The sequence below is a fragment of the Pyxicephalus adspersus genome, chromosome 4, assembly GCF_032062135.1.
Source record: "Pyxicephalus adspersus chromosome 4, UCB_Pads_2.0, whole genome shotgun sequence".
NCBI lineage: Eukaryota > Metazoa > Chordata > Amphibia > Anura > Pyxicephalidae > Pyxicephalus > Pyxicephalus adspersus.
The window spans coordinates 34,773,709-34,786,884 of record NC_092861.1 but is presented as its reverse complement, the minus strand read 5'-3'; the positions used below and the strand labels follow the sequence as shown (position 1 = coordinate 34,786,884).

The 13,176-nt window shown below is 36.0% G+C and overlaps 1 protein-coding gene across 1 annotated transcript in view; it reads right to left on the bottom strand.

The window, feature by feature from the left end:
• Positions 1 to 13,176, bottom strand: part of PAX3 (paired box 3) — a 47,965-nt gene that overhangs the window by 34,044 nt on the left and 745 nt on the right. Inside the window, exons 2-4 of the mRNA XM_072410382.1 lie at positions 11,105 to 11,340; positions 10,020 to 10,077; positions 8,677 to 8,808 (exon numbers count right to left, since the gene is read on the bottom strand). Of these exons, the coding sequence (XP_072266483.1) occupies positions 8,677 to 8,808; positions 10,020 to 10,077; positions 11,105 to 11,340 (426 nt within the window). The remainder of the gene's footprint in view (positions 1 to 8,676; positions 8,809 to 10,019; positions 10,078 to 11,104; positions 11,341 to 13,176) is intronic.

The following is a 13,176-nucleotide window of genomic DNA, read 5'->3' as shown; positions in this document are numbered from 1 at the left end:
ATGGGAACAATTCCTTTAGAAAATAAACCCAAACTCATAAAAGTGAACCAGAGCTCCACTTATTGCCTGGAAATATATAAATATATCAATTATATAATTTGGTGTATTGTGTTGTTCCTGATAACAAAAAACCTTTATATGTTAAAGTATATTGGACATTATATTGGATTTGACTTAAAACAGAAAAAAATATTGATTGCCTTATCACACACAGTGTGATAAACTGTTATTATTCAAGTAGTAGCCATTCTGCACATATGACAAAACTGCTTTACATTATTATTGTTACAATTAAATACATTGTATTGATGTTTAAATATATGAATTAGAGCACTAAGAGCAAACACATAATCTGAATCTAGCCATAGAGAGACCAGTGATCAGTCAAAAATCCACAAAGGGGCTTAGCAGCCAAATAGGATTTTCCAAGTCAGATAAACTGAAATGATCAGCCTTTGATCTCATTAGGAACCAACAACAATGGCATATAAAACACAAGGGGCAAAGCCACTGGCTTCTCCAGAGGTGACAAAGGTATCAACAAACAACTACTTAATCAATATTTGCCCAAAGAGACTACTTAAAGACATCCTTTTCACATTCTAATGCCTGGTTGTAAAACAGCTGTAAAGCAACCCCTAAGATGAGGTATTAAAACAACTTAATTACCTTTTTTACTGTCCCCTTTGCTGTATATACACTCAGGATTAACCATATGTTTGCTGCATGGGACTTAAACAGAGCTATGCTGAAGACAAACTACCAAAAGTAGTGCTACTGTATCCGAGAATGCATTTACTAAAACAAATAAATCCCATTTATCTACACTTTGTACCTATGCTTCTCCTGGCATTCCCCTAATTATCAAGAGAGGAAATCTTTTTATTTTTCAGGCTGCTAATGAAATAAATGTAACCGCTCAAACATAATAATGTGCATATTTGCCTCTGGGAGATCTGTCAGAATTGCCATACGCATCCGGTTAAACATAAGAAATTCTTCAACAACATTAGTACTGGTTCTCAAGCCATGCAGGGGATAAAACAGCGATTACCATTGGAATTGCTGGCCATCACATACAATCTTCCAGCAGAATAGGAAAATATATGCAACCAATAACCAAACATTCCCTCCCTGCAAAAGAAAGGGATTCGATGCACTAAGTGTGCATTTGTTTTTTGTTTAAATAGAATAAAGTAAGACACTTAACCATGAAGGTCACCTCTTGTAATGTACATTTTTTTTTACATTGGGGACATTGGGTACGAAAAGGGTTAAAACTCCTATTCCCACAAGGATATGTGTTGGTGTCTGTGTATTTTATTTACTTCCTGGACAATCAATAGGAAGTAAAAAGGAGTCTCTGCAAAGAGCAAATCTGTGTGTAGACAATTGTCACAATAACAAGTGTCCCTATTAGGATAGTTCCCCTTAGTTTGTGGGTTATGGTGTATTTTATGTCTGGCCAGCTGGCTGATAAAAATTGGTCTTGATGCCATGGTTAATAATAGGACCAAAAGGTTGGTAACCCTAGTCATTCACCATTACCAGGCAGTCACATGTATGTTCTAGGTTTTCCATGGCAGGATTGATAGTGATATGTAACCAGCCCTGAGTTACTGCTCAGCGATCCGGTCCATTTCATTTTACATGATGCACAGAACTGTTGTAGTTCCACTCCATTACTTCAAGTTAGGAGTGTGTAAAGCTGGAGGAGCCTCCAGCATCTCTACTACACAGGGGAGCGCTATGGCCACCCTGTGCCCCGGGCATGTCACACCCTCCCAGGGATCATCTGTCACAATTAGAGATCTCTGATGGAATGCCCCAGTATTTATAGGGGGGGTTACACTCCTGGCAACTTGCAAAAAGTATTAGTTTATTTCATTTAGCATTCTTGTTTTTGCTTTGTTTTTGTTTTTTTGTATACAATCATTTTTATTTTATATTTACTATTTCTTTTTATGACGCACAAACTGGTCCAGCATAGTTAAAATCAGTTGATGTAACACGCAGGAGCTAATTGCAGTCCATTATAACCTTAAAAATCTCTTTAATTTTGCCTTCTACATTGATTACAATACACTTTGCCAAAATTTTAATCAAATCTACTGATTTGAGGCCAAAATAGAATCTCAATTACACTCATTACTAATTACAAAATTGTTTACTGGAAATGGTGATGAGTCCATACTTGTCTTCATCCTGACTAGCAAGAACGCCAAATTCGTGTCCAATAAATTAGGCCCAACATCCACAGAGTCAAACTAATGGCCCGTGCCTTCTGCGTATGGAACTACTAGATCCAGCATGACTTTACCTATGTGAAGGTTTTATTCTGAGAAAAATCGACTTCATGATCAGCAGCAATCCAACAGCATCATTATTATGTACCCTCTCCAGAAAAGATCTCCCTAGCATTGTGCTGACTTTACATAGAGTGAAATGAGCATAATACATGAATACATGAATAAACATTAAATCAACATCTAGACATTGTAAATTATCCCCAGAATTGCTCTGTGCTGCTGTGCAGAGATAAACGCTAGCATATGTTTGTGGAGAAGCTCTGTCTCTGAGAAATCAAGATATAAATTAACTTACAGCATTGCCGCACTCTATATTTCACCAGAAAGTGGTACAAACCACGCAATGCATGACCCTCTGTGCAAAGTCATGGCTCCAAAAAGTCCCTCAAATTTCACTCTGCACCACAATGTGCATTAAATGGTAACAAAGGTCTGCTACCATTCACAAGCTTCACAACTGTTATATTTTAAATATTTTGGGAGTCATGGGTGTTGGGTATTATGTGTGGCAGAGGCTGAAACTGACCATGTACCCAAATGACATTTCCAATTAATAAGAGTTGATTCATATGTACAGTCACATATACCCTGTGCAAAAAAAATAATTTATTTAGCTGAGTTAGTATTGTAGTAGAAATGCGGTCATCCTGGAAAGCACTGAAATTAACCTTGTATATTTAACGTCAGTGTAAATTCCACAGTCTCCTCTGCTAAAAAATGAAAGTTGTTTGTAGCTTTTCAATAAATATATATATATATATATATATATATTTAATATTATTGTGATTACAATTTTATAGTACCTATGTTTTGTTTGTTTTGTTTTTTGTTGTTGTTTTTGCTGTTCTTTCTATTATTTGACTTCTTTTAACAAAAGCTGTGACAATAGAAGGGTTGGGAGGGCTTAGAGCTCAAAGACCCGTGGCCCTAAGCTGCTGAAAAAGACTTGTGAGCAACTTAGGACAGACAGGTTAGCTAGACAATTAATGCTAAGGGCCCATTTCCACTATGGCTGTTGGATGGATTTTCCAAAACATATGGGCATTGCCAGGTGCACTGCCATACATTGCACTTTGCAGCATCCAAACGAATGGGCTGCCCAACACACGACATCACACAGAAGTGTAGGGCATGCTGTGCTCTCTTGCTACCTGTCCTTAATTTAGACATACATTATGCAAAGATCAATGACAGTAGTAAGGTCAACAAAAGCCCCTGCATTACATGAAAGACTGTTAGCAGGTCCCAATTTTGTTCCTTTTATTATTAGGACCCTGCAGAGTAGCCCTATGTAGTAGATGACCCTGGGTTAGTTATCAGGATGACCATCTAACTTCCACATGACCCAGCTGCAGGCAGATAAAAGCTGGGCAACAAGTCCCTGATTGTCAGGTTGCATCTAAATATTTAAGCTCTGGGCTTGCAGTCGCGTGTCCCATATACAGCACTGCTCTGTCCCCATCCTGTGACCACAGCGACAAAATATGTCTCTGTCCCTGCAGAGAAGCTTTTAGTAAGAACAAAACCATGTCTGTGGAGTCACCATGTGTGCTCCTTATGCCGGATCCCTTTTAACTTCCTTACAAAAAGTCCTCAATTCAAAGCTTTGCAAAACTACAGGCCGCCAGCTGAGAGGACTACAAGTACCAGCAGTCAAGGAACTAAAGTATACAGTTTGGATAGATGAAGTGTGTTTGTGATCTCATTAACACTTGCTTGTTATATAAACATATTGTGCCTCCTGCCTAATAGGGTAAAATTGCTCTTCTAAATGCAAGTCTATGGGTTATCTTGGATCTACAATGATTAGCTGAGCACAATACAATCTGTTTTTATCTTATCCTGTAACTGATTTTATCTCAAAATCTACTAGAAGGTCGTTAACAAATCACAAATCAAATAACAAATTACAGCATACATGTAACAATGTAAAAGTTACATTTATAATTAGCAGGGGTGTCGTTGTACAGTACAATCCATGGCGAGCGCGCATGTGCATCATTGTTATGTAAACGCCTCATTCCCGAAAAAAGTGAGCAAGACGTGCCCACATGTGCCCGCCCCACTACACCCCTGACAATTACCTGTAACTAAAAGTTTGTGCTCACTGCAATAGTTTCCTATAAAATTTATATACAAGCATTGCAAGCTATGTCTAGGCCCAAAGGAGTTTAATTTGCCACTTGGAGGGTGTGAAGTTTTCTATTGTATTTTCATCTGATTTTCACTGTGTAATTCACTCCAGCTTCCAGTTTGTGACTTCTATCAGGCACCCTGCAGATCCTTTACCAATGCTTAGAAAGCCCTGAACATCTTGTCCAGATTCTGCCATCACAAGGGGTTAAATAAAAGAAATAGGGGAGGCTGTAGAAATTTCACAAATGTTTGCCTGGGGCTAGAGAGGGCGGGAATCGTTCAAGATGAAAGTGAGAAAGGAAGAAAGAAGTCAATTTAATCTGCCTCCAGAGCTCAGAGATTGGGAAGAGTTTGCACAGAGTCTATTGGGGCTGAGCGCCTGACCAGGGACAAATGCATTGTGACGCCGCCTGGGGGCCAGTTCCACTCTGCATGGGGGAAACACTGGGACCCATTCAGCTGGCAGCTCTTTAATACACTCTGCAGAGCTGTAAATGTCACACTGAGCAGCAACAGAAATATTTAGAGGACCCAGTTCACATTTAGAGCAGACAATGTAGATGAGGACACAGAAAGAAAGGGAAAAAAATCAGCTCTTCTTATTTCAATTTAAGGAACTTGGTTCCCATATGGGCTGGGAGTCTTGTCCCCAGCACTGAACTCTGAGATCAGGCTAACTGTACAGAAAAGGCACCATATGATATACTACATAGTCTATTCTATATAGTATATACAGGACTTGTCAAAAGAGGCCTACAACTGTACAAATTCTATACATGTCATACTACATTTTATATATATTCTACAAAGGATTTGTCATAAGAGACATACAACTGTACAAAGGGATTCCAGTTCATCCTAATAATATATTCAAGACTCATCATAAGGGACCTACAACTATACAAAGAGACACACTTCCAATTTATTGTACTACATATATATATATATATATACATATATATATATACACACACATTCTTTGTTCCAACACCAATATATACTAATAAGACCTACAACCATACAAAGTTACATCTTACTAATATATAAGACTTGTCATAGGAATTCTACAATTGTACAAAGAGACACTTCCAAAGTATTCTAAGACACAGGAGTTGTTATAGGAGTCTACAAATTGTACAAATGGACACTTCCAATTCATTCTACTGATAATGTACAGGACCTTATTATAGGGTACTTTGCACTGCACCCTGGGCATACGTTCCAGATGCAGTTTCTGCAATCAAGATTCAAGCAACTGCTACACTTTCACCCTGCTACCAGTTTACTAACATTTAAAGTGAACAGTCTGTATTTTTACTTGTTTTAATAACAATATATATATATATATATTTATATATATATATTAATAATGATTAAACAAATGAATTCAAACAGCATAATACAGGTATTCCCATTTGGAGGTCCCCAGCACATACCAGCAGGACAAATCTCCTCCATTAGTCACTAAGTTAAAGGAGTAGAGTAAAGAGTTAACCTGTGGTCTTATGAGGCAGGAACATTTCATCCAGCAAAGCTGGTGGCATTTATTTCTCAGGCTTCAGAAATCTCTTTAGAAATTAAAAGCAGAGAGGAGAAAAGTTTCCTTTCATACTCAGTTGCATTCTTCCTAATGATATCCATTTGTTGTGAAGGCATCAGGAGCCTTGCTGGTACTGTAGGGAGCCAAAGTCGGTGTGTGTGTGCCAGCCTGCCACCACCACAAGAGGGTGCTAGGGATATGGTGCTACTTGGTGCCTCAATGTATTTATTCATCTGAATATTTACTAAATTCTTGGAATACTCAGACAAACATTTTATATGTGACATTTGTTTGTCTTTTATGAATGTATTTGCCTATCTACCTATACTCGTATCCATCTATGTGTGTATGTATCTATCTCTCCATCTATGTCTTGGATGAATGGAGGCAGCCTAGAGGGGTTAATGGTTCAGTAAGTTTCTTTCACTGATCCTGCAAGCCCAAAGACAGCCCAGAGACATTTTGTAGGTAAAAGTGGCCTTTTTTCTTTCACAGTAAAGAGTCCATAAAACTCTCAGTAGCAGTGGCTATTGAATTATTCATCCCTCATTGCAAGCCCATAATGTCTTTTCTGAGGCTTTTGTGAGGCAGCTTTCTCACTCTTTTCTCCCTGAATTATAAAAAAGGCAGCCTTTCCTTTGTCCAGCCCAAGCTGCTTCTAGCTGAAGCTTTGTCTGAGCAAAGCTAAAGTGTGAGTTTCAATGGACTCTCCTTCCTTTGTCCCCCAAGTTCATCTCCAAGTGTAGATTGTGTATGGAGAGGCTTCTTTGTCATCGATGGAAAAGTTGTACAAATGTTTGACCAGCTCATTTGGTACTTTTTGTCCCCTCTAGTGCCTGTATGGGTAGACCAATGGCAATAATAGCAGGCCAGCCCAAACTGCCTCATTACACTGGGAAAAAGACAGGTAGACAGGCTGAATGGTGGGGTAAAGGGCCAGGAGGGGACATTGGTTTTCTCTGGCCATGATATACATATACACATTATATAGATAATAAATATAATATATAAATGTGGGGTAAAATTGTTCGTGATGACCCCAAATGTGACCTTAATAAGAGCCGTACTAGTCATCCTTAAATACTTCTATCTGAGAATAGACAAATAATAGATTGATATAGATAGATAGATAGATAGATAGATAGATAGATAGAATGACAGAGATAGATAGATAGATAGATAGATAGATAGATAGATAGATAGATATACATAGAAATAGAGAAATATAAAAAATATATGAATAGTGAATTGAGAGGAATACATAATAAATAGATTGATAAAGATAAGTAGATATATACATACATACATAGAGCTTGAGAAATTGATAATTGATTTTACTAAATATTAGGATGGGAGCAGAGATCATAGAAAGATTGATAAAGATAGACAGATAATATTGAGAATAATGTATATAAATAAATACACATATATAAAAATATATATAAAAAGATACTATATACATACAGAGAGAGAGAGATAGAAAATAGAAAAATAAAGATTGATAGAAATATATAGTAATATATTTATAAAAATAGATAGATATGAATATATTGCTAGCTACATACATATATATTAGACAGATTCATGAATTAAAATATAGATTTGCTGTATGTTTGCTTCTTCATTCTCACTAATGATTCTATGGATTGTTTGATTTTTTGCTCCTTGGGAAATGTGGATATAAACATGCACCTATTAAACTGCATTGGTAAAATACAGGGCTTCTGTTTCTAATTTCTTCTAGGACAAATGTTTCTGTTGGAATGGAATTATTATCAAAGGGCCTGAAAACAGCTGAAATAAGTTTGTGTATTGCGAAGGAAGTATATCATTTCAAGGCCTAGGTCTGGGTGGCTGGAGGGGCTGGCAGGGAAGGGGTTAATATGGGGGGGGGGGTTAGTTAGGTTGGGGTGTGCTGGGTCAGATGACAGTTACAGATCTCCTTCATAGAACTTGAGGAGGAAATGGAGTTTGTGCTGTTCCCCCAGTCAGTCCCTCACAGAACACAATCTGGAACTCCTGTGGTTTCCTATTGATGTTTAAAACTAATCTGCCTGGCTCTGTAAAACTTCCATTGCCTTTCTTCACCCCTCCTGGAGGACTATCTGCCCCTGCCATCACCATGCACAGGTTCCATGGTCAGGGTACACACTCTTCTATGTTAATATGCAGTAAATACCAGCAATTGGTGCACAATGGATTTACAATCAGCAGTTACAGGTGGAGCTGAGTGACACTACAGAAAGCACAATCATCAAAAGTACTAAACAATCAACAAAAAAAATGACCCCATACAAAAACAACAAGATCCACCAAAATACTGCAAGAATCCACAATCACAGGAAATGTCCCCACAAAGAGCAATCACTTACAATAGAGAAATGTAAAAAGTCCCTTAAGGACTTCAACTGTATAAAAAGCTTGTCATGTTGACTTTTACCCCATAAGACTACAGGGAGGGTGATTTAATAAAGGTACATAAATATATTTTCACTGATACAAAAAAAAGATTGTAGGAATATTTGCATTTGTATTTTATATAATAAGTAATAATGTAATAATAAAACTCCTTTTGGCTCCATTAGGGGATATTATACTGAGAAGTATAGCACGTTATATGGCACCCCCTGCACCTTCCTCTGCCAGAAACATTCTATGTATCCAGTCCCAGATAAATGAAGGTGTACATACCTCTCTCTCTCAGGATCCCATCTATACTGTGCTTTGCCCTCTTTTCCTGCTCCTCTTGCTCCTTCCTCTCCAGGTCATCCTCATCCTCACCTTTCCCAAATTTACTCCTCAAGATGCGACTGATGGAGCTGACTGCAAGGAATAATGTAAGAAAAGCATGTAGTTTCACTTAGACAGCCATCCACGTTCCCATTATTATCAGCCCATGTAGATTATTATTCCCAGAGCATGTACACAGCCTTGTACATGCCCAAACTATTGCTATACACCCCATAGGAAATACATGGCTGCACAGCCCCACATTTTCCTGTTAAAACAACTATTTTAGGTCATCTTGTTACAAAACATAGCCATTGTTTTATTATGAAAATAATTTGTAAATTGTAGTAAATTGTAGTAATATTCATTTTAATTGTAGAAATTCCTACTTTATTATTGTGCCAGGTCTTCAAATATCACTGTTGTTTAAGCATTGTCCGATTGAAAAAGAATATGGAAAAGATAATAACAGCAGAATATTACCTTTCCTTTTTAATTTACAACTTTGATTTTATTTCATATAGTTTATTAATTCAAATGTATTTTTTAAGTTTACTTATATTTGCTAGTGAATAAATACCATTAATCCACACGAAATATATATATATACATGTAAAGGTTTAATTACTAGAAAATATTTTGTATTATTATCATAAATATTATATTATATTATTCTTGCTATTATAAATTATTACTTATAATATTAAACGATATATTATTATTAATAATTGTATTCGTATTATTTACTAATATTTAATAATTAGGATATCTAGTATATTTACTACTACTATTGTCCAGCACCGATAAATAACGTTACATGAGATTGCATTAAACATCTATGAATAATTAACGGGTGGATATTAATATTAGTTTTCTTTTTCTTATTATTTTTCTTTATTGTAATGATTTGATGTAATAAATATATCGTATAGATTTATCATTATGTTGGAAGCATTCAGTGTATAAATTGGCCTCTCTTAATTCTTATTAATTGGTGCAGGGATGACTCCCCGGCAATAAAAGCATTTCCTCCTGCACTCTCCAATAAGAGCCAATTAACATGTATGGAATAATGCAGACTGTGGTTAATATTTGATGGCTGCAGTTGGCTCCACAGGAGGAGCCTCAGTCTCTCCATAGAGCAGCAATCAATAGATTTTATTGCCTAAGTGATGGGGCCACTTGTAATAGAGATGGATGATCTGTATTATCAATATTAATGGCTGTAATACCTGAAGGAACGGTATTGCGATCACAAACTCCGTCCTTAAGTAATTTATCTCGAATTTCCCAGCTGAACATACCCGGGTTGTCTCGTTTAAACTCTTCGATCTTCTTCTCCACATCTGGAGTGGTTACCTGCTTTAGAGAGAAGAGAAGAAGATGTGAGCGCTATATGTATATCTATACACCACACCATACACACAGGGAGGGAACTATTATTATTATTATTATTGGAATTATTATTATTAATAACTGGTCCATTTCTGGCCTCACAAAAACCTCAGATCACATTCCAAGAATGCCACAAGTATGGAAATCACCATTCTGCTATTCTAGCAATAACACTCACAGAAAGGACAGACACATAGGTGGGGAATGGGTGGGAGAACCCCAAAACATTACATTTATTAATGTATCCCTTATTTATTACTTACATCTTTTTAACTCTTTGCAAAGATACCCAAAGATCTAGGTATATCTACCTGAGTACACACAGGTGTATAGGATACATTAAAATGTATGTACACCTGTATAAACACGTCCATACAATAAACATACATCCAAAATAGGGTAAATATAAAGAGTTACCCCAAAATAAAATAGAATTAGCCTCGTTAAACACATATATGTATTTTAATATATGTGTTTATAAATACATATATATATATATATATATATATATATAAATATATATATATTTATATATACTTTATAAACACATATATTAAAATATATACGTGTGTGTGCAAATAGCTTAAACGTTTACAAACAAATAATATATAATTGCCTGAAATGTCACAGGACAAGTGTATTCTGTATTTTAACCTGACATGGGAGAGAGCTGGTGCAGTGGGATCTCGCTGACATAGGAGTGGCGCAGTTTGACTTGGGGTCATTGGTGTTTATTGGCTTTATTGATCCCTGAGCAGCATATGGTTGTGTGCTCAGGATATCTGACACTGCACTCCATACATATACTTTTCTCAGTGCTTCTATGAGTAAAGCATAGATGTATTATACACTGCTCTGTGGTGCAATGACCTGCAGTGTCCTGCTAATATCCTATAAATGTCCTGTAATGTACAAGTCCATCCAGACTTGTGTGTTCTCCCAGGAACCAGCACACATTGTACATTCACACAAGTGGCCCCTAATGGGTCCTCACCTTGGGTTTGCTGCCCCCAATGGCTCCAGGTCTGATGGATCCAGTCTCCTGGTACCTGCACAGGATTTTGGACACACAGCCATGGGACACCCTGAGCTGGCGGGAGATGACACAAGGTCTGATGCCATGATGGGCCATCTCCACAATCTTATGCCTGATGTGATTAGGAAGAGGTCTGCCATTGATGAACACACCGCCGAGCTGGTTCACTCTGCCTTGTCCTAGAGGAGTGGACACTGCATGTTAAAAAGACATGAAATAGTTATTATTAATAAAGTGCAACACATCATCTCACTTGTACCCTACATCCCTGAACTCCATACTTGTACATAAATGACCCGACTCACAATCACAGTGTAAAGTTTCCCATGTAATCCTTTCATGCTCCCAGAGAAATATTAGGAATTATTCCTCAGTTATCTCTGGATGCATAATGCACAACTTTATAACGTTTAACAAACCCTATAAAAATCACATTGAAGAGATATAGAAATAATAATGATTATTCCTCCAATATCCCTTGATACGTCATTTCTATAATACACCCCGACAAAATAAAGTGTAATAAACCCCCATATAAAGTAAATTGAGGAGTAATAGAAATAATAGCAATTATTATTCAAATATCTCTGGATATATATTTTACATAATACACTCTTACAGTATAAAGTGTAATAAACCCCTATATAAAGTAAATTGAGGTGTTATAATTTGTATGATCCACCCTGGCATTGTAAAGTTTCATAAACTATTCTATAAAGTATATTGAGAAGTTTTAAAAATATTAGTAATTATCCTCTCTGACAGTGATAATGTAATAAACCTATATATAAAACATATAGAGAAACTATAGAAATAACTGCAATGCAATCTCGGAATACATAATCTACCTGATGAACATTGACATTAAATTTATAAACCCCCTATATCATATACAGTGACAAACTATTCATACATTACAGATAATGATGACAGTACTGTCTCTGAATACAAAATCTACCAAATTCTTATTGTATATTGTAGTTTAATAAACCCCAGATCATATACATCGAAAAACTGCAGAAATACTGAGAATTGTTATCGTAGTGCTCTCTGGATCTACCTGATCATCCCCGACAGTATAAAGTTTAATTATTCCCGGTAATAAATACATTGAACAGCTGTACAAATATTAGAAATTATCATGGTGTTATATGTAAATACACAGTCTACCTCATTCCCATAAAATTTATAAATATTAATATCATAAAACGTAATATTATTCTTTCTAATAAAACTTTAGGAAAACTTCGCAAATATTTTCTAAACTTTCACTGTAGCAAACAAACCTAAACTATTAATTAATTAAATCATACAATTTAGTCAATAAAATTAATTTGGATTAATTAAAAGCACCATGTAATTAGGAAATAATTTCATAAGTCATTAAACTGTATTAAATGTAAACTCGGTACAAAGTTTTTATTTTAAATTGTAAAGCTAAATACATATATGTGTGTGTATGTGTGTGTGTGTTTGTATTTTCGGTTCTTAGCTTATCATATTATATTATGACTTTATGCCATTTATTTCCAGAATGTAAAATAAAGGTAAATGAATGCAAATACCAAACAGATCATTGGAATAATTCAGCACCGACAAACTGATTATTAGTTGAAGTAAATGAAGTGGATAACGAATTATGATGACAAATCTAATAATAATTATTAATATAATGTGATCACATATCATTCTACAGATGGTACCCCAGCCCTGTACAAGCAATATTCCGGAATAATATTACAGTGTAAGCATTTCCCTTCCATGGAGCACCCTGACAGCAGGCAGAGGAGACAGTCAGACAGACAGCGATCTGCACTTTCATAAAATAATCATAACCTCATCCGAATTGTACGGAGACTGGACAGCCCGGGGGATTTATCAAATGGGCCTCCATGTCTGACACTTAAGTACAATGACGTATGTTGTGTATGTGTACTGCTCAGGGGGTGCTCTTACAAAAATAATAACATATACATGTATGTATATATATATATATATATATATATATATATATATATATATTAAATATA